The sequence below is a fragment of the Gigantopelta aegis genome, chromosome 5 (assembly GCF_016097555.1).
Source record: "Gigantopelta aegis isolate Gae_Host chromosome 5, Gae_host_genome, whole genome shotgun sequence".
In the NCBI taxonomy this organism is placed as follows: domain Eukaryota; kingdom Metazoa; phylum Mollusca; class Gastropoda; order Neomphalida; family Peltospiridae; genus Gigantopelta; species Gigantopelta aegis.
Window position 1 is genome coordinate 36,336,304 of NC_054703.1, and position 23,431 is coordinate 36,359,734.

General features: G+C 38.0%; 1 protein-coding gene across 2 annotated transcripts in view; it reads left to right on the plus strand.

Annotated features, from left to right (window-relative positions):
* The window catches only part of LOC121373702, a 57,591-nt gene extending 37,729 nt beyond the window's left edge, over window positions 1-19,862 (plus strand). Inside the window, exons 3-9 of one of the 2 annotated variants that reach the window (XM_041500437.1) lie at window positions 16-129; window positions 1,689-1,765; window positions 5,422-5,599; window positions 6,678-6,783; window positions 8,925-10,949; window positions 13,869-13,906; window positions 16,138-16,278. In XM_041500437.1, coding sequence (XP_041356371.1) covers window positions 16-129; window positions 1,689-1,765; window positions 5,422-5,599; window positions 6,678-6,783; window positions 8,925-10,949; window positions 13,869-13,906; window positions 16,138-16,148 — 2,549 coding nt within the window. In that variant the 3' untranslated portion in view covers window positions 16,149-16,278. Of the gene's footprint in view, window positions 1-15; window positions 130-1,688; window positions 1,766-5,421; window positions 5,600-6,677; window positions 6,784-8,924; window positions 10,950-13,868; window positions 13,907-16,137 lie in introns of both variants that reach the window. The other variant, XM_041500436.1, reaches the window with a different exon arrangement.
* The last annotated feature ends 3,569 nt before the right edge of the window (window positions 19,863-23,431 follow it).

Consider the following 23,431-nt stretch of genomic DNA (forward strand, 5'->3'; position numbering starts at 1 on the left):
ATTATTTTCTGATAGATGATGACCCTGCTGAGCTTAACACTTTGATGAACGTATCTCCTCAGTCATCAGCCGAGTTCATGGGAAACTTGATAGAACAAGACCTCACAACAGAGACCGCAAGAAAGAGAAGTACATCCTTCCGTTTTGTTTAAATACGTCTTTTCTAAGCTTACCCATACTTTGTGTGATTCTGGTGATGTCTTTATGTTTTCAATCTGACCGCAAAAACTGCAAGAAAAAAGAAATAGGTCACTGCGACCTACTTTTGATGGATATATCATTTACCTCATTGGTATTCTTCTTTTTATATTTCTCCACTGTTAGCCATATTTTGTCGTCTCTGTGTTTTGAATCTGACTTGGGTCGAACAATTCAGATTCTTCTTGAGTTCATATAATTCTAACCGATTGTGTAATCGAAAGTTGATCAGTTGTGGTGCAAACAAAAATTTATAACTGATGATTGATGATGAAATTCCAACCGATTCCCATCACTAATTCTGTGTGTGACAATGTAGAATATTTTGAGAAGAATAATGATTAGCTTTCTGGCACGGGATAAACGTTTGAGAAAAACGTTGATGTGGTACACATTTATAACTTACTCACATATTTTTACTTAAAAATGTTTTAGAAATACAAAATAATGTTCATAAGTGAATTGGTAAGTATTATTTTTGTGCGGTTTTTTTTTCTCTCAAATTTTTATGTTATTTTAGATCAGTTAATGTTGATTAAAATTAGGCAAATTTTTTTTACATTTATGTTCGTTACTTTCGTGTATTTGTGGCCAGATGTCCGTTATTTATGGTCATATTTCCCCAGTTACACTGTGTTTTTCTGACCAGAATTTTATTTTTTTAAACTAACTATGTACGAATCATATCCCAATATTTTATGATTTTTTTTTGTTGGTAAATCGGTCAAATTCATTATCATATTAGCAGGGCCGTACCCTGATCAAAATCATAGGTGGGAGGGGGGCACTACTTTTTATAAACAAATGAAACACTATACAAATTAACCCTGAGATGTGTATGCTATTTTCTTGAGTAAAAAAAACACCCCAAGATAGTGAGATTCTTAGGGGGGCAACTCGGAGGGTAAGACCCTGAATAGCTGTCACAATCAACTATCAATTCCTGAATAGGACTGCAAGGTTCTGCCATTGGTGTCAAGTGAAAATACTCTCCAAAACCCCCCACTTTTTCAGTTTGTTCAAAAACAAAAAACTAAAGTGACCATTATCAAGATTAGTCTCGATCGAGTGTTCTACTATTATTACTTCCAGTCAGTGCCGTGTGCAAAATGGCGAGAAATATTAATGAATTAATGTACTGCATGCGGTATACAGTGTTAGGGTTATAGCTCTGCTACTCGCCAATTACTAATTTTAAGAACAACTGGCAAATTGTATTTTAATTTGGCGAAAAACAAATTGTATAATAATTGATAATTTATTTGGAAATCGCTCTCAGTTTTGTAATTTTTAATGTAATTTGGTGGAAAAAAATCTGATAACCCAGAGCTAGGCCAGAGTTGGGCAAGATATCTCATCTACAGTAGTCGGAAGGAAGGAAGAAGGAAGGAAATGTTTTATTTAACGACACACTCAACACATTTTATTTACGGTTATATGGCGTCAGAATATTAAATAATGTTATGATAATGTGTGTGTGTTTTCTCCAGGTATTCTTCTCTGTGTGACGCAGGCAGCTGAATCTCTAGTGGAGCATTTCGCCCGAGCTCGGGATCCTTTCGACAAGGCAAGTAGAAATAATATAATTCATAATACATATAGACACAAACACGAATTGTAAGTAGAGAATTTGTCATGAATGTTTTTTAACCCCTTGAACCCGACACACCCCTTGAGAAGACACGTGTGTCAGAGACCCGACGCGCCGGTATAGCGGCTTGAAGACACGTGTGTCAGAGACCCGACGTGCCGGTATAGCGGCTTGAAGACACGTGTGTCAGAGACCCGACGCGCCGGTATAGCGGCTGGAAGACACGTGTATACCGGCTTGAAGACACGTGTGTCCGAGACCCGACGTGCCGTTATACCGGCTTGAAGACACATGTGTCTGAGACCCGACGACGCGCCGGTATACCGGCTGGAAGACACGTGTGTCGGAGACCCGACGACGCGCCGGTATACCGGCTTGAAGACACGTGTGTCAGAGACCCGACGTGCCGGTATACCGGCTTGAAGACACGTGTGTCGGAGACCCGACGCGCCGGTATACCGGCTTGAAGACACGTGTGTCAGAGACCGGCTTGAAGACACGTGTGTCGGAGACCCGACGACGCGCCGGTATACCGGCTTGAAGACACGTGTGTCGGAGACCCGACGACGCGCCGGTATACCGGCTTGAAGACACATGTGTCGGAGACCCGACACGCCGGTATAGCGGCTTGAAGACACGTGTGTCAGAGACCCGACGCGCCGGTATAGCAGCTTCCACGTGGTCTTGTTTTGTTTTGCTCCTCACTTAGCAACGATCAGCAATCAGCTATTTTTTTTACATCTATCATATGGCTGACAAATTGAATATTAGAGTTCCGGTTCCTAAAGCTACAGAAAAGTTGATTTTGTTACGTTGGGGCATAAATATGAGTCGTACATTTAGTACAAGTGAAGTTGTAAAGTTGATCGAAGCTAGTGATGAATAAGGTGAGGACTTAGACAATGACAGCTATGAATATTTGGATGATTTTGAATGAGAAAGTGAACCTGAACATGTTTCAAATGATATGTCTATGGGTACACATTTCATCGCCGACTCAGACGATCCAGACATTGGGAGTCCAGTGTATCCATTCCCGTATGTAATGGGAGGTCTGGGTTGAAAGGGTTAATATGGAAAATATCAACCTTGTCTAGTTAATCGGTATCTGTCGAGACACTGCGAAGTAGTAGATTCTGTTTATCCTATAACACTTCTAAAATAACATTTTTATTCGATATTTAGTAAATCAAAGTTATGAAGTGGCCTCACCAATAATTTGACGTCACACACTTTAAGTAAACCTCATCAAAACATTATGGTCAGGTGTACAGGTCTTGTTGGCTGAAAACAAATGACTCGTTGACAACACAATGTCATTAACCGAGTTAATAACATTTGGTAAATATCAAAAGGGTTTATGACATGGATATTATGGCTAAGTTATGGAATAAATAGACAATACTACATGAGTGTCTGTTAAAGACATATTGTCACAGACTACTGACCTATTTAATGGTCTAACAAAGTATTACCTGAACAAATATAATTTGATTTGTCCCTAAACGTACTATATTCAACCATCTTCATAACCACCATACTCCATTAATTGAATTATGGCAATGGTCCATAATTCAAAATCTAAAATTGCCGAGAGGGATGACATGGATTTCACTCCACTATGGTTCAGTTAAGGTGATGCGATAGCTAGATTTGGTTCCCAACAATTAATGTAATTTTCATTTATTATTATTATTATTAGAGAAAAAAAAAAAAAAAAAAAAAAAAAAAATTATTAGAGAAATAAGGTCCTTAAATCTGTGACAGTATGCCTTTAAATACCATTTAACTTATAACAAGTTGTATCGAAACATATTAACTAGCAACAGCAAGTTTGATACATGTTTAAACAAGTTGTAAGGTAAATGGTATCTAACAGACACAAATGTATTATAGTTCTTACATATTCTCAAAAACCAGGCCTGGTGCATATAAAATGTTTAGAGTCTAGATTCGAGACTCTAATAGAGTCTGAGATACCAATGTCATGACAACGCCATACAGATTGTATGTGTGTGACGTCATTAGAGATTGAGTCTGGACCAGGTGTAAAGCAAATCTAAACTTCTTTCCCAACAAACATGGCTATCGAGGGGTCTGAAAAGGGAAGCAACTCTCATTAAACTTTAAAAGTTTATTCATATTGAGATCAGTTTCTCACAAACTATAAGTCCTAAGTCAATGAAACTTGGTTTACAGTTGTTTTTCGTGTGCATTTTCAGGGCTCCTCAACAATGGCAAAATATATATATACCTGGTGTACACTACCTGCCAATAATTAACATTTGCACATTTGAAATATGTCTACATAGAGCAAAATAGCCTTTCAGTATTGTTTATTTGTCACTTTTGAAAAAATTGTCATAGGCAGGCTCATAATAGCCATTGGTGGGACGCTTCACCCACATCAATTTTGTTTTAAAAATAAAATATGACATAAATTGCCAAAAAGGTTTTTTTAAAAGCTTAGGAACACAGTATCATGAAATAGATAAATTTAACAAAGTACCCAAATTGAAAAATTACTACTAATATTGTGTGAGTGTGTGTGTGTGTGTGGGGGGGGGGGGGGGGGGGTAAGCCTTAAACTGCAATACATGTACACTTTATGCTAATAAAGGTTCTTAATTGTTTCTTTGTTTTTTGAGGTTTGATGAGTTCCCATTCATAAGTAAATGAATAATGCTGTTAATTGTTGTAATATCGCGGTAACATGGATTATTTTTTATAACTTAGGTGGTTTTAGTGGAAACAATTAGTTTAAAAGTTTAATAGGTACAGTAACTTTATTCTAAACTGATAAAAATTATTTGCATATTTTTCTAAACAAACTATAAAGCATGCCCATTGAGCCTATCTGTTGTATAAATTTACAAATTGACTAAACATGATCTCAGTATGAAAAATGGGCAAGTGAATTTTTCACCATGGCCAGTGAATTTTCAAATCCACTGGCCCTATGGCAAGTGAATTTTAAAAATATTCTAGAACCCCTGTATTAACCAATATATCTTTTTGACTTGGCAAGACGATTGATACGGTGTGGTTGCAAACAAACTTTATTCTGTCAAGGCAGTCCTGGGAGATTGGCAGTCATCCTACAGGCGATGCAGGAAGGATGAAGTAGTCTTGTGCCGTGCCCACATCGGTCATACATATTTGACGCATTCATTTATTTTAAAGAAGGACCCTCCCCCCTCTGTGTGAACATTGTCAGTGTACACTGACTGTGCACCACATTTTGGTGTCGTGTGATCATCTCAAGCCGATGAGAAATGATATATTTGGCAACAGAAATGTTTTGGAATCTTTTAAATTCCATCCAGAATTAATTGTAAAATTTTTAAAACACTTTGAGTTCTATACAAAGTTTTAAAATATACTTACCTTGATTTTATGTATTGTATTATACTTTTCACCCACAGTTCCTTACACTGTGGTTTTACATAAATATATATAAATATTATTTTCATATACTTACCATTTGTGACACCCAATAGCCGATGTGTATTTTTGTGCTGGGGTGTCGTTAAATATTCATTCATTCATTTTGTTATCCGTTAGTTACACAGGATTCTTGTTTTACAAATTTCACACATTTTTAGTAATATTTTGTCACTGTGATATTTCAGCTACGACTAGGGAGTTCAGCTGAGAATCCGACTGTTGCGACGCTGGTCGTGACTCGGCTGTGTCCCGCGCTCGAGATGGTTATAGAGGAAGGAATGAAGGCCTACCTGATGGGCTTCCACGTATTCGGCAAGATCCACATCACGCCCTGGAGGGTGGCGGAGATGTCATCAGAACTGGGTAACTACGTTTGTATAGGTTACAGTCTGTGAAAGCAGACATTTGATTAAGTTGACTGTATAAGATTTGATGGGCTTCCACGTGTTAGGCAAGATCCACATCACGCCCTGGAGGGTGGCTGAGAAGTCATCAGAACTGGGTAACTACGTTTGTATAGGTTACGATCAGTGAAATCAGACATTTGATTAAGTTGACTATAGGGCGTTTAGGAAGGAATGAAGGCCTACCTGATGGGTTTTCACGTGTTTGGCAAGATCCACGTCACGCCCTGGAGGGTGGCCGAGATGTCATCAGAACTAGGTAACTACGTTTATATAACTTACAATCGGTGAAATCAGACATTTGATCAAGTTGACTATAGGGTGTTTAGAAAGGAATGAAGGCCTACCTGATGGGCTTCCACGTGTTAGGCAAGATCCACATCACACCCTGGAGGGTGGCGGAGATGTCATCAGAACTGGGTAACTACGTTTGTATAGGTTACAGTCTGTGAAAGCAGACATTTGATTAAGTTGACTGTATAAGATTTGATGGGCTTCCACGTGTTTGGCAAGATCCACATCATGCCCTGGAGGGTGGCTGAGAAGTCATCAGAACTAGGTAACTACGTTTGTATAGGTTACGGTCGGTGAAATCAGACATATGGGTGTTCAGTAGTTACTTCTGGCTTTGTTAAGAGGCAGTTGTAACCACCTACTGTGCACCCATACTACCGGCGGTCGTTAGTTACTGCCAGTGGTCAGACCAGCTTTATTAGCAGCAGAGGACAAGGATGCCAGGTGGGTGCAGGGAAGTACACAGAGACTGCACCCGTGGAGGAAGTTGAGACATGTAGGCGATGGTGTGGACAGCTCAGAAGACAGAGTCGGAGGAAACTAACAGAAAGGGTCGAAACAGATTAAAATTGAAATTGGAAAGTTTTTTATATTAAGATAATGAGAATGGTAGGCAGAGGGTGATAGATGAGAAAGATGAATGAATGTGTGAGCCAGTTTTGACGTGATTTTTTGCTACTGTTAGATCCACATACATATTGTCTTGTTATAACTATTATAATAAATATTTTTGTTGTTGTTAGGTCCTTATACACGAGCTGTCAATGAACTGGTCAGAAAGCTGAAGTTGAGGTCGTCATTGGGTACGAACAAACAGAAATTCTTCGCCTTCATAGTGGGACTAGCAAAGTAAGTGAAAAAAATATAAAAGTTACTTTATTGAATGTTGCGATTATTTTTGGCCATACAATAACTTGAATAAGCTATTCTTTTTTATGAGATCTTTTATATGCACCATCCCATAGATACATACATGGTCTTTATTACACCAGTTGTGGAGCACTGGCTGGAATGAGATAAATCTCAATGGGCCCAAGATCAACTATGCATCAGGCGAGCACTTTACCACTGGGCTATGCCACTTTACCACTGGGCTATGCCACTTTACCACTGGGATAAGCCACTTTACCACTGGGATAAGCCACTTTACCACTGGGCTATGCCACTTTACCACTGGGCTCTGCCACTTTACCACTGGGGCTCTGCCACTTTACCACTGGGGCTCTGCCACTTTACCACTGGGCTATGCCGCTTTACCACTGGGCTATGCCGCTTTACATCTGGACTATGCCGCTTTACCACTGGGCTACCCACTTTACCACTGGGCTATGCCGCGTTACCACTGGGCTACGCCGCTTTACCACTGGGCTACGCCGCTTTACCACTGGGCTACGTCGCGTTACCACTGGGCTACGCCGCGTTACCACTGGGCTACGCCGCGTTACCACTGGGCTACGCCGCGTTACCACTGGGCTACGCCGCGTTACCACTGGGCTACGCCGCTTTACCACTGCGCTATGCCACGTTACCACTGGGCTATGCCACTTCACCACTGCGCTATGCCATGTTACCACTGGGCTATGCCACGTTACCACTGGGCTATGCCGCATTACCACTGCGCTATGCCGCGTTACCACTGGGCTATGCCGCGTTACCACTGGGCTATACCGCGTTACCACTGGGCTATACCACTTTGCCACTGGGCTATACCACTTTACCACTGCGCTATGCCGCGTTACCACTGGGCTATACCACTTTACCACTGGGCTATGCCACGTTACCACTGGGCTATACCACTTTACCACTGGGCTATGCCACGTTACCACTGGGCTATACCACTTTATTGTCCACATGATTCAACATAACGAGTTAATAATAATGATACGAAGCACTAGTGTCTCGACAAGGACTTGAGTACTCGAGCACGGGCCAAGTCTAGCAAGACTTGAGTCCGCTCACAAGACTTGAGTCCGCTCACAGAACTTGAGTCCGCTCACAAGACTTGAGTCCGCTCACAAGACTTGAGTCCGCTCACAAGACTTGAGTCCGCTCACAGAACTTGAGTCCGCTCACAAGACTTGAGTCCGCTCACAAGACTTGAGTCCGCTCACAGAACTTGAGTCCGCTCACAAGACTTGAGTCCGCTCACAAGACTTGAGTCCGCTCACAGAACTTGAGTCCGCTCACAAGACTTGAGTCCGCTCACAAGACTTGAGTCCGCTCACAAGACTTGAGTCCGCTCACAAGACTTGAGTCCGCTCACAAGACTTGAGTCCGCTCACAAGACTTGAGTCCGCTCACAGAACTTGAGTACCCGTGCAAGAAAGAAAACAATCTCATTTAATAATATTTCTTAACGTCATTTTGCCATATGCTGGTTACATTATTGGGCTATGAGACATGAAGGGAAAACAAAAGTCGAATGTGTGGAATGCAATACAATGTCATAATTTGGCATCCATGTTCAGCGCTGGAACTAAGATGCATAATGCTATTTCATTGTATTCCTTAGTCTCATTATCATCTATTATAATTTCATTCCGGGTCAAGTTCAACCCTTGAGTACTCGAGTCCAATATTTCAGACTCCTGGAGGCCCTACGAAGCATACATGTAAAAACAAGTGTAATGAGAAAATGTTGGGATGTTGTTACTTCCCCAGTCCTAGTTCAGACTGCATGTGAAATATGATGTCATTTCACCGTCTCCTTCTAGTTGTCGTGGAAACATTTTGAGACAGCCCTTGTTATTCATAAAAAATTATTACACTTGCATGTGTGTGTCGTATTGATTTCACGAAACTTGTGTCAGGATTTAAGTATTACCCTCGCTCTCGCTTGGGCAATACAAAAATCCTGACAGTCGTTTCGTAAAAATCAGTACAACACACAAGCTTGTATAATAATCTCTATTTACCACTGGGTTACGTGTGCTCTAGTAGTGTCATTAAACAAAACAAGCTTTAACTTTCCTCTTCTTTTTTTTCCACAGCTTGCGTCTGCTGGACTTCTGGATGGGTTACGTTCGCAGTAAGAAAGACATCGTCAGCCGAGTGTACGAAGCTGATTCAATTCTGTGTCTCTCTGAAACCACTCTGAAACATCACTATGACAACATGTTGCTAGCTTTGCAGCCATTGGCTGTTTTGCCATTCCAACTGGAATTTGAAATTGTCTGCCCAAGTTCGGCTTTGGAGAGCTCCGCAGAGCCAAACCAGCTTTCCCAGAGTCTCGAATTAAAGCGACCAATCAAGCAACAGCATGAAGACCACAGTCGGGGTGAGGTTATGGAGAAAGGTCAAGGTCAGACTTCAGAGAAAGGTCATTGTCGAATGTTGAAAAGGGATCAAGGTCAAATGTCACAGAAAAATCACGGACATGTGTCAGAGAGGAAGCAAGGACAGATTTCCGAAAGAGGAAATGGGTTAGAGAAAGGTCAAGGACAAGAGGCCGAAAAGGGTCAGGGTCAGTCTTGGAGCTGGTTTGGCGGTGCTACATTCCCGAGAACAAAACGGTTACTGTCAAGTTTCAACGCAGCCAAAGCAGAAGACAAGTTGAACAACTCTGTGAAGAACGTGGAAAGTTCAAGGTTAAAACTGAACGGAATAGAAAAAGTCTTTTCACCAAAGCTCACGAAAGACTTGGAGAATATCGAAGTTAAGGAAAAGTTATCGAAGGCCGGAGAGAAACCCATCGACGGGGGACGATCCCCTGTATCATCGTTCACAAACCTCGCTCAGAAATTCCTACAGAGGACACAGAGTCAGGACGGCGTGGCACGGAATACTCTAGCAGCCGCGTCGCCCATGGCAACAAGACCAGGCAGACGCCAGTCTATGGACAGTCTCCCGTCGACCGGAATTCAGTCATCCCATGGCCAGCAGAGTCAATCGTTCAGTTTGATTTCTTTCTTCGATAAACTTCTGTTGCCTGAGAAACCGGCGAAGAATCAGAGGAGTAGCTGGATTGCTGATGCTCAGATTGCCGACGAAAACCTGTTTCAGGACGAAGCCAGAAGTGCAAGTTTGCCAGCTGAACTTGATGAAAGCTCTTCTTCAACCGAGAGCTTGAGGGGTTTAGAAATACAGGAAGACAAGGATATTGCCTGCGAAAAGCTTGAAGGTGCAACAGCTTTGAAGGTCAAGGATGTTCAAGATGGTTGCCGCAACAAGGAAAACGAAGCTGTCTATCCAGAATTTTTTCTTGAACCGAGGCTCGAGTGCGAGCGCACCATGTTGGATTTTGAGACCTCTGACAGCCCGTCGGAAGGAAGCAGCATTCAGCTGGAAGTAGACGTGAGTGACAGACTTGGCGTCTGCATAATGAAGAGGACCGATGGAAAGCTGAGTGGTTCCGAGACAAAGGACACGTTTCTGGATGAATCTTCCCAGGAGGATGAAGCTGGTGGCGGTGAAGGCTTGGCAAGCAGCCCGCCAATCAGTGAAGGTTTAACAAACAGCTCACCAATCAGTGAGGGTTTTACAAACAGCTCACCAATCAGTGAGAGCTTAGCAGACGGTCCACAAATGAGTGATGGTTTAGCAAGCAGTCAACCAATCGATGAAAGCTTAACAAGCAGTCATCCCGTGGTTGATGGTTCAACAAGCAATTCTCCAATCAGGGATGATGCAACAAGCTGTCCTCCAATCAGTGATGGTTTAACAGGTACCAATCTTGATGTGGACTCGCTGACGGGGGTGGACATCAACGCAAATTCTCCTAGCTTCCAAAACGACACCTATGCAATCGTTCTACCCAGCCCTATGAGGAAAGGGATCCAGACGGAACCACGAATGGAATTCAGAACATTTCATCCCCAACTGTCGAGCTTCAAGCCGTCTCCCAGCCATTCCAGTCAGTCAGACAAGCTGTTGCCTAGCGAAAGCCAATCAGATGAGACATCACAGAACGCAATGGTACAGAGCAGCCAATCAGAGAAGTCGATAGATGGAGATGAGAAACAGGTTGTCGAGGCTACTGATATTAGAAAGGACTCGTTTGGCATGACTTCATTCAAGTAAGAATTGTTAATGTGTTAAAAAACGTCTGTCTGTGTTTGTGTTGCTGTTCACAAATTACAAACATTTTCACAAACAGAGAAAGCTTACTCCTTTATTCTTCCTCCTAAAAGGGCACATTAAAAATGCTGATTTGAAAGGGTTATTATCATTTTTTTTTTTTAATTCCGGTTAAAAGGCCTGCACTAGCATTAGCCGGTTCCCCCTCCAGTGTTCACCCTCCAGTGTTCCCCCTCCAGTGTTCACCTGGAGAAGCAAGTGATTACTCCCATTCTCTTCCACACTGTAAAGTTGTTGGGAGGGTTTTTTTTCAATGAATTTAATTTAAAACGTGATGTGATTGTTCGCCTGGTTCACTTAAGGAGAGTGATCTTCAGCTCACCTTGACTTTGCTGAGGGCTAAGACTGCAATCGGTGTGTGTGGTTTGGAATCGTGCGGAAATGCTTGTAATTGTGACCAGGCCCTAACATGCATTTAATCTTATTAGCATGTGCACTGGTTTACGTTTATGTTATTTGTATCGTATTTAATCATGTCGCCCCCATGCACTTATGTGTCATTGTCTTACAATTGTCTTTGTGTTATATGTACGGTATTTTAGTACATTTGCTAATCAATTCACCATACATCCTGGTATTAAGCTTTTTGTACCATTAAGTTACTCATTACCAGGTACTTATAATTTCTTGTTTAAATTATTAATTCTGGCAAATGCATTGCATTTTTATTTGTCCTATGGCCATAGTTTCAGAGCTATTTTGGCACTACAATATCGTAAAACCTTGGGGGGCTATGACATCTGTTGTAGTGATGTCGTAGCCCTTGACAGTTTTACAATATCGTAAAACCTTGGGGGGCTATGACATCTGTTGTAGTGATGTCGTAGCCCATGGCGGTTTTACAATATCGTAAAACCTTGGGGGGCTATGACATCTGTTGTAGTGATGTCGTAGCCCTTGACAGTTTTACAATATCGTAAAACCTTGGGGGGCTATGACATCTGTTGTAGTGATGTCGTAGCCCTTGACAGTTTTACAATATCGTAAAACCTTGGGGGGCTATGACATCTGTTGTAGTGATGTCGTAGCCCTTGACAGTTTTACAATATCGTAAAACCTTGGGGGGCTATGACATCTGTTGTAGTGATGTCGTAGCCCTTGACAGTTTTACAATATCGTAAAACCTTGGGGGGCTATGACATCTGTTGTAGTGATGTCGTAGCCCTTGATAGTTTTACAATATCGTAGCGCTAAAATAGCTTCAGAAATATGTGGCCTGGTGTTTACCAAGTAGCATCTGGCTGGGTCAAAGTTCAAAGTGCACCTAACTTTAAATGTTGCATTAAATAACACCATGCCTGCCATTGGTGAGATATATTGTTTTCTCAGTCCAGTAAATTTATGTAATTGAATTTGAACTAGTATCAATTTATCTATTGTGCATTGTACCTCAAGAAATAGTTAAGTGACCTTAAACAAAGCAGGGATGGGACATAGCCCAGTGCTAAAGCACTCGCTTTATGCACAGTCTGCCTAGGATCGATCCCTGTCAATGGGTTCATTGGTCTATTTCTCATTACAGCCAGTGAACCACCACTTTTATATCAAAGGCTGTGGTATGTACTAGGGGTGTGACGAATACACATGGTGGCGAATACGATACATATCACGAATATGAGTTGACGAATACGAATATGTATTCACATCCATGAATGCACATTACACAAGTACAAAGGCTTTGCTAAAAGGAAAAAAAAGTATTTATTTTTAAAGTAAAACCTGATTAGTGATTACTACAAATTGTACATATTTTTAAAAATATTCTTAAGTGCTTTGCTAACAATTCACCCTTTTCCATGCGTGCAAACCGAAACCGTATATACATTGTATAATGTAGACAGAAGTTATGGATTACTGGTAAATTAATTTTATTTTGAATATCAAATATATATTTTTAAGGCCATTTTCGTTTTTGGTATCTAGTATTAATCAATTTATATAGATATTTGAATTGCTAATTTGCCACAGTTCTCGTTAAGAATTATACAAATATATTTTGCTTTGAGCTGCCATTTAAACGTTAGAATATTGGTTCAACATTATTGACGTTGCACTGCGTAGAATGCATAAATTAATGAACTACACTCGTCCGTGTCTCGTATTAGGCTGGTTGAACGAGACTATGCGACGTCATACAGTGTTTTGACAGAAGCGCAGTCAAGCTGCATGTAGAGTACCAGTCCAACGCATGGAATAAAAAAAAAAAAGGATCAGTCTATGAGTCTGACTATACGGTTGACCTAATATAAAAAAGGACAATAAAAACGATCGAATCGTTATTGCATTTTGGTTAGTATGAATTAGAAACATAAATTATACAGTAAACATTATATATAAGTATTCGTGTATTCGGTTCAGCTAGTGACGAATACGAATGCAACTACGATACAGATCGCTGTTCGGTGCACCGAATATTCGAGTATATCGTTACACCCCTAGTATGTACCCATCTGTCTGTGGGATGGTGCATATAAAAGATCTCTTGCTACTAATAGAAAAATGTAGCGGGCTTCCTCTTTAAGACTATATGTCAAAATTACCAAATGTTTCACATCCAATAGCCGATGATTAATAAATAAATTTGCTCTAGTGGTGTCGTTAAACTAAACAAACTTTAACATTTACTTTAAACATAGCATGTTGTTTATTTTTATGTTACTAACAAAATAAAACACAATATTTTTTTTATCCTAATCTTTAGTAGCACCTTAATTATTAACACTTGTTTCAATGTTTTGATTTGTATTTTGTGTGTTTAGTTTTAACACTTGTTTCAATATTTTAGTTTGTATTTTGTGTGTTAAATATTTAGTTATTTAGTATTTTGTTGATCTGCACTTGTTTGTTTATTTGTGTAGGTGTTTGTCAAGGAGACGAGTAACCATTACAATGCATGGTAACATTTTCTTTGTTTTGTTTTTAAATTTGGTTATTATCTTCACAATGTATGTTATAATTTATATAATACGTCAGTGTTTACAAACAAGCATCTGTACCAGTTTGTGTGAGGTTAAATGAAAGATAAATTGCTGTAGAGTTTAAAAAGAACTACATTATGCTACCATTTCTCTCTCTCTCTCTCTCTCTCTCTCTCTCTCTCTCTCTCTCTCTCTCTCTGTCTCTCTGTCTCTCTCTCTGTCTGTCTGTCTCTCTGTCTGTCTGTCTGTCTGTCTGTCTGTCTGTCTGTCTGTCTGTCTCTGTCTGTCTCTCTCTCTCTCTCTCTCTCTCTCTCTCTCTCTCTCTCTCTCTCTCTCTCTCTCTCTCTCTCTCTCTCTCTCTCTCTCTCTCTCTCTCTCTCTCTCTCTGTCTACTGGGCCTCAGTGGCGTCATGGTTAGGCCATCGGTCTACAGGCTGGTAGGTACTGGGTTTGGATCCCAGTCGAGGCATGGGATTTTTAATCCAGATACCGACTCCAAACCCTGAGTGAGTGCTCCGCAAGGCTCAATGGGTAGGTGTAAAACCACTTGCACTGACCAGTGATCCATAACTGGTTCAACAAAGGCCATGGTTTGTGCTATCCTGCCTGTGGGAAGCGCAAATAAAAGATCCCTTGCTGCCTGTCGTGAAAGAGTAGCCTTTGTGGTGACAGCGGGTTTCCTCTAAAAAAAAAAAACAGTGTCAGAATGACCATGTCCAATAGCCGATGATAAGATAAACAATCAATGTGCTCTAGTGGCATCGTTAAATAAAACAAACTTTACTCTACTTTACTCTCTCTCTCTCTCTCTCTCTCTCTCTCTCTCTCTCTCTCTCTCTCTCTCTCTCTGTCTCTCTGTGTCTGTGTGTGTGTGTGTGTCTCTCTCTCTCTCTCTCTCTCTCTCTCTCTCTCTCTCTCTCTCTCTCTCTCTCTCTCTCTCTCTCTCTCTCTCCTATTTTTGCTCTTCACTCCCTCCCCCTCAATCCTATCATGTTTGTTTTCACTACTTTTTAAAAATTAGTTACCTCTCATAAGCAATAAACAACTCTTTTTGTATATTGTATTTGCTATTATTAAAGGGAGATAATGTATGATTAGAGCGTTAAAATGAGATTAGTTGTGTCTTGTCTATGTTTGTTTTGAGGGTTTTTGTTTTGTTTTTTTAATCCAGTTTGTTTTGTAATTGTTTTTTATTGTTTTATTGGGGTGGGGTTTTTTAAATCTCTGTTCATTGAATATGCATACATGTGCATGCATGTTTTTTCTAAATATTTATTCAATCTTCTTTTTTTTAATTATTAAATTTAAAAAATGGTTTATTAATGCATTTTTCATAATTCTTGAGATAATATTTTCTGAATATTAATTACAATTTTTTTTTTCATCTTGCAAGCATGTAGTGGCTCTTGTAAAATTATATTTTCTGTTATTCTATTTTCATCTTACAAGAATGTAATCACTGTTGTAGCAAACATGTACAGTATTTTCTAACTACATGCATTAATTAGTTTTATTAATTTAATGTTCTATTTTCATCTTACAGACATGCATTGGCTCCTGTAACAAAAAATAATTTCAAAAAATTAATTACATTCTTCTCTTCTCATCTTACTATTCTGTATCTTCATTATCCAGGCATGCAACGACCTTTCTAACGAACAAAAAACAAAAAAACTATTTTCTAAATAATGATTACAGTTTTCTGTTTTCCTCCTACAGGCATGCAATGAACTTTCTAACAAACAGGAGACCGGCCTCGGTGGCGTCGTGGCAGGCCATCGGTCTACAGGCTGGTAGGTACTGGGTTCGGATCCCAGTCGAGGCATGGGATTTTTAATCCAGATACCGACTCCAAACCCTGAGTGAGTGCTCCGCAAGGCTCAATGGGTAGGTGTAAACCACTTGCACCGACCAGTGATCCATAACTGGTTCAACAAAGGCCATGGTTTGTGCTATCCTGCCTGTGGGAAGCGCAAATAAAAGATCCCTTGCTGCCAATCGGAAGAGTAGCCCATGTAGTGGCGACAGCGGGTTTCCTCTCAAAATCTGTGTGGTCCTTAACCATATGTCTGACGCCATATAACCGTAAATAAAATGTGTTGAGTGCGTCGTTAAATAAAACACTTCTTTCTTTCTTTCTTTCTAACAAACAGAAAACTAAATACTATTTTCTAAATATTAATTACAGTTTTCTGTTTTCCTCTTACAGGCATGCAATGACTCTTGTAGCCCATGAATCGGAAGACCCCGATGAGCTGTCATTTGACCACGGCGATTATCTGGAGGTGCTGGCTCAGCTCGATGACGATTGGCTGTTCTGTGCCAATGGGAAACGGGAAGGTCGCGTCAAGATCACGGAAGTCCGACAGATGTCCGATGAGGAGACGTTTGAGAAACTTCACGACAACTTCTACTACTGACTGTGGACTGTATGTTGCAGAGACCCCCATCTTCTGTCTCGTTTTTTCACCGGTTGACAGACTTTCGTTTCTGAGAGAACTCGGAGTGTGCAGGGCTCGACTTTAAGACTTTGGTAGCTTTGGCAATTTTAATATGTCTTAGCTGAAGGCAAAATGCTTACTTACAGCAATTTTGAGCCCGGCTACGGCAATTTTAAACCAGTAACTTTGGCAACAAATTGTTAAATCAAGACACAATTCCTTCAACTAGTGGCAATCATATTTATTCGTTGGCAAAAAACTGACATCAGTAAAGCCCCTGACCGACGGCAATTCAGTTGCCGTCGGTGAGATACACTACAACAATTGCCGTCGGTGAGACACACTACAACAATTGCCGTCGGTGAGATACACTACAACAATTGCCGTCGTCAACTACGCCAGTTGCCGTCGGTGCGGTCATTAAATTCGAGCCCTGAGTGCGACCATACCCATGATGTTTTAGAAACTTCACGACAATATCTACTACTACTGTACACATTATGTTGAAAGTTTCCCTTGTTGGTCTTGTTCTTCATTGGCTAACAGACTTTCATATTATTGACGGTCCTGCCAATTCAGTCTGAAGGGTGCCAAAAAAAAAACATTCTCATTTTAACAAATTGCACTCCTCCTCAAAAGCAATTATTTTGAGAAGTGCTATTTTCCTCTCCTTGATATCTTCAGAACTGATTTTTCACACTCCTGTTTTTATTTCAAAAACGGAAGTCTCGACTAATGTTTGTTGTGTATGTGGGTTTTTTTAATGTATTTATTATTGTTTAGTGTATCTCACTGTGCCATTTTTTCAATGAAATTTCTGTATGTAAATCATGGGACCCATTTTTCAAAGACTGCTGAAGTGTTTACATTTAAAATGAGATATTAAGTGGAGGTTTCTGGACCTCATTATGTAAGCCCTTGTTAGCAGGTATACATCATGTACCTAGAGGAATGTATTTATACATACCGTAGAATAACCCAAAGAAACACACACACACACACATATAAATTTGGTTTTCTGTAATTTATTTAAAATTGATCATTTTAAATCTTACTTTTTGTGTCCATTAAAATCAGCAATATCTTGTGAATATTTGTGTTCCAGTTTGACAGTCTATTTTAGTATTTATAGAATTAATTGTATCATGGGGTGGGGAAAAAAAGAATCTTTAATATTAAAACGCAGGGAAGCTTCTCAAAACCAGTCTCTCTCAGGCATGTGATTCTTCTGCTAATTGGCGGAATTCCGCTTTTTAAAAACATTTCATGCCCCCAGACCCCACTAGTCATCTCGTGCATTCTGCACTCGATTACGTGCGTTCGGCACGCATGTATCATTTTCAGCTTTTTTAGAAATGTTTCAATCACATGCCTGCTCACTGTAAAGTGGAATTCCCTCAAAACCTATTAAGTTTGTCACAGTCCCTTTTTAAATATCAGTACATAACCTCTCTAAACCAGATACTCCTTTAAATCAGACTTTTTATTTGCTTTATGGGTGTCCAGTTTAGAGGGGTTTACTGTATCTGCATTTCTTTTGTTGTTCAGTGTAACAGGATGCTTTTAATGTTTTAAAGTAGTAGGCTGCTTATTCAAATTAGGTGTTTTAAAGTAGAAAGGAAAGGAGAGGAAATAGTTTATTTAACGACGCACTCAACACATTTTATTTACAGGTAATATGGCGTCGGATTTTAAAGTAGAAGGCTGCTTATTCAAATTAGGTGGCAATGTAAGGAACGTTCCTAAGCGATGTAGTTAACTGTAATGAAATCTGCACAATGTAGTCAGCATGGAATTTAAAATAGCCAATGAAATTCACTACTTTCTGGCATATTTTGATAAACTTATATTGGTGGGGATATGTTGTGCAGATACTCCCCCCATCCTGGTTACGTTCACTGTTAGTGTCACAAGAAGTGCTCGTACGGTCAGTGCTCTCATATCTTAAAGTCCGAACCACATTGTTAACAACTACGATAAATTACTCTCCTACATTTAATTACTGTTGGATTTTCTGCATGTTTTGTTCAATACAGATCATGAAATTTTTTTTACATTGACATGGATTCCACATATTAGACTGAAACCATATGTTAAGATCTCCTAGGATAAAACACATACAGTTTTCTGCCGTCTGCCATTTTGCTATGTTATGTTATGCTATGCCTATGTTATCTCAGCGAAGTCAGTATTGGTGACATTGTTACAGTCTCATATGTGGAATCTGTCATTGTAATGGTTTTTTCATGATTTGTGTCAAGGTAAAATTTTGGGGGAATCTTAACCGTAATTAAAGGTAGGAGAGTAATTTATCGTAATTGTTAACAATTTGGTCCGGACTTTAATTGGATATAGGCATGAAAAAAAATGGTTTCGACTTTCGACTTGTGAACTTTTGCAGGTGTTTTGTAACATTAGACAATAACCATTTGAAAGTAAAACAAATCTGTAACAATTATAATCTTTGACAAATTGTTGTGAAGTACGGTGACTTAGTTTCAAGTGAGAAATATTTATAAGAATGAAATAATTGTTAAAATTAATAATCATATTTGATGCAAGAAAGTAGTATATTGAATTCTAATATTATGCATTAAGAAAATTGATTTTGTTGTTAAAAAGCTAATTTATGAGTGCATTTAGCTTTTTCAACTTTCTCAATTTGACAGTTATCTTTAAGAAAAGAAAAAGTGAAATTCTTTAGCTTGTATTGTTTGGGTTTTTTAAAAAGTGTATTATACATTTGTCTTAGTTTACATTAGGTTTACTTGGGGTTCAGAATTTAAATCGAAAATGCAGGTGAAATTAATAATGTGAACAATAAAAACCTTGATTTTGTTGCTAAAAAGTAAATATTTGGGTGCATTTTTGCCTTTTTGCAACATTAATCAATATTTGACGTGAATAAGTCTAATATGTGATTGGAAAAAGAAAGAAGTAAATTCTGATATTTGTTTTTAATTTTTAAGAATTATTTTCTAATTGATTGTTAACTTAAAATCAAAATATTTACCTTGCTTGTCAGGTACAATTTATTTCTTTTTGATTGTGAAATAATCTAAATAAATATTCAATGATAAGAAAAGTCAGTCGTTGCTAAAATAGAAGAATTAAATTGTGATGTTTATTTTCAACTTTTAAGAATTATTTTGTGGTTTTGCTTATTGCAAATTTTGGAATATCAAAACGTTTATCTTGTTTGATTATCAAATAAGATGAGTTTTTGGAAGTTATCATATAATCAAAATTGATTAGCATTACTAGACTACTAAAGTCAAAAAGGGCATATGTCAAAGATGTCTGCCGTTGGAATTCAGTGAGAATTATTGTTAAAATTTCACCCATCGAACAAAATTAGAACAGCAGTCTTATGTTGATTGGAGAAAATATCTCCACCATTGTTTTTAGAGCACTGCATAAATTATATATATATAACATCCGCTAGACTGGTTTATACACTTCACGGTATCAGTGATTTTAAACATTTACTAGCCACAATTAAAAAATTACTAGCCCTACTTTACTTTTAAGTTTATACAATTTTACTAAATAATAGTAATAATCAGATATGTCACCTAAAGAGGGAGATAGAGCTTAAAAACACTAACATTGGGGAGTTGGGGGGGGGGGGGGGGGGGGGGGGGGGGGGGGGGGGTGGCAGGATATTCATATTTACAAAATAGACTTAACTGCAATATTTGACAATTTTTGTTTCACTAGCCATCAGGCATGGCAATAGAAGTTATTTACTAACCCAACATTGAATATCACTAGCCAAGGGAGTGGGGCTACCATAAGCTAGAAGCTCTGCTAGCTGTCGGGCATGGCAATAGTAGTTATTTACTAGCCCAACATTGAATATCACTAGCCATGTGAGTGGGGCTACTATAATCTAGAAGCTCTGCTAGCCATCGGGCATGGCAATAGAAGTTATTGACTAGTCCAACATTGAATATCATTAGCCATGGGAGTGGGGCTACCATAATCTAGAAGCCCTGTGGATATTGACTGTTTATAATTGTAATTAATATGTAAAATAATTGTCATTAATGTTGTGTATCTGAACATTATGCATTATCTCCCTTGTCGCTCACAAACGTACAGGGCCAAATTTACTAAGCCTGTGTTTGACTTACACACATGTAACTGACTTACACACGTGTAACTGACTTGCACACGTGTAACTGACTTGCACACGTGTAACTGACTTACACACATGTAACTGCGTACATTTACTATGCTTGAACACTGGCGTTTAAGCAAAACAGGCTTTGTAACTTCAGCCTACGGTTTTTAATCATGTATATCATATTGTAGATTTTCTGTCGGTAGTGTCTAATATTATGTCTTATAAACCATTAATGTCTTACTGTGTGTTTGAAATAAATAATGGAATGCAAAATTAGCAATTTTCTTATTGACTACATGTAAACAAAACCCTTAATTTTTATAGTTTAGTTGAATCTCATATTGTATTATATACATGTACATGTGTTTTGATTTTTGTTTTGTATTTTTCAACCAGTATTTATTTTTTTGTCTAATTGTTTCATATCACTTTGTTAAATATTCACATTTACATTGTGATGTTTTTAGTCTTGTTTATTGACTGTCAAATCTTTTGCTTTGTTTTTTATTCCATTCATTTTCATCTTTATTATGTGATAAAGTTTCTTTCATGTTTAACTACATGTGTGTTTTAAAAAAAAAAAGATATTTAAAAATCAGTTATGGCAGAAAATGTCTTTATGATGCATTGGATTTTTTAGTCCATATAAAAATATAATTTTATTGTTTTGTTCTTCAAGTAGTCTCACAACAGCAGCTAAAATACATAATCAGCTCTGTAAATGCTGAATTTAAAAAACAATAATATGTGTCAAAACAGTATCTTTACTACAAAGTGTGTCTGATATTTCATGCTATCCTGTGATATGAAGACAACACAGTTCATTTTTGTTTATAATTTTACATTGTACAATGTTCATAGAGAATGAAAAACCCAGTTCATGCATGTTTACAGTTTTACATCATAAAAATGTTCATTGAAAAGAGAATGACAGTTCATTCAATGATTGTTTATAGTTTTACTTTTACTACATATAAAATGTTTACAAGATAACATAAGTAAATACACTTCCTTGTTATTTAGTTTTACATTATATATTACAAGAGAAGAATGAAATACAGTTCATGCTTGGTTTCACCTTTACATCATAAAATATTCATAGAGAAAAGAAGACAAACGAAACATGCTTTTGATTTCATGACATAATCTGTTAATGGATTTTTAAGTAACACAACTTCAGGGGACAATATTTCAAAATGTTACGTGAATCAGTCACACGATGGTTACTTAAGTAACTTATTGTTCAGTTACACAAATTATATTTGCTTAACCAGTGAGTAAACAAACCCTAATACATATGTAGTTACTGTTATGTACTGCCGTTTACTGATATTCCTAATGTGTTTTAAACAAATTTGATTTGCAAAACTGATAGGATATTTTTCAAGTCTCCAAAACCATTTGCAAAAATGATGGGATATTTTTCAAGTCTCCAAAACCATTCTCGAAAATCTTTTATCAAAATGTTTGTAACTGTTAATTTTAAAATGTAGAGATCCATCACATGACCTATTGGCAATTCTCTTAAATTTACATTTACATTTACATAACCGATGTGCGAACAGAATAGCGGTTCATGTGAAATAGTGTTCCCTGAACTTTATTTCGTGCAATATTTTATTTCCACTTTTATTGTTTTTAACAAAGTGTTCTTTTTACTGGCTTGGTTTTATGAAAGTCTTTGTATTTTTTATTATAATCTAGTCATTTTACATTATGAAGGTTTCTTTGTATGCATGAAGAATAGTGTGTGTCCTTGGTGTAAAATTCTGACGTGACAAGTTGAATAGACATTAACCTCTAATGTACGGGAGATGCTGAGTTACTCTGTGTATTGTGCATGTCAATTAATATTTATGAGAAATGCTAGCACTAGCTCCTCTTCATTAACATTTTAAATAACTGCCTTCCATATTCCTCAATTGTTAAAATGTCGACATGACCTAAGCATGTACGGTGACGTAAACACTGCTTTCACTTCAGAAAATCAGGCTGGAGATTTTCGAAGCTATCTTAGCGCTACTATATCGTAAAACTGTTGAAAACTATAACGTCACAATGACCTTTGCCATAGCCTACGACAGACTTACGATATTGTAGCACTAAGATTGCTTTGAAAAATCTCGGCCCATTGTTTAATTTCAACTTTGCTCGACTTCTACTTCTTAAAGCATTAAAAAATGTATATAATTTTGTAAAAAAAAAAATCCTTATGGGCTTTGAATAAAAAAAAAAGTGAAGGAAAAACAATTTCTTTTAAAGTAGGTTATCCCAAAAGTGCTGGAAAGTTTACCATGTATTAAATGTTAGGTTGATTAGTTTTAAAAAATGGCAACCATAATACCAATGAATATAGATGTATACCTCTGTTGTATTTCATCGTAGTTCTTTGTGTGTGGGCTTTATTCAGTGGATCCACTTGTCACATGTATTGTATAGCAATATTTTAGGTAGTTAATGCATAATATAATTATTACTATTTATTTTTTCCTCCGAAAAAACCTAGAACATAGAACCAATATGTTGGCCATAATGCCATGTAATGTACAGACAAAAAATTAATCTGTTGTTTAGATAATATTATTTCTGTTATTTATTTGTTTCGTCACTGATTGGTTGTGCTGTTATTTTCTTGTCAGCTATTGGTTGTGCTGTTTAATTTGAACTGTATGCTTGACATGTTTGTTACAGAAATGTTTCTGTCATTAATTAACTTTAATGTTGTCCTAAAACTATTCAACATTCTATTAATGTCGGTGTGTGTCTGTGTGAATATCGGTGTCTAGTGTTTAGAACATTTGGAACTTTTACACTCCAACTTTTAAAACTTTGATGAATCATAATATTCTAGTGTTGACTCTTCCTGAATCATATTTTAATAGCAAGTTTATTTTATTTTATTTTATTTTATTTTATTTTATTTATTATTTAAT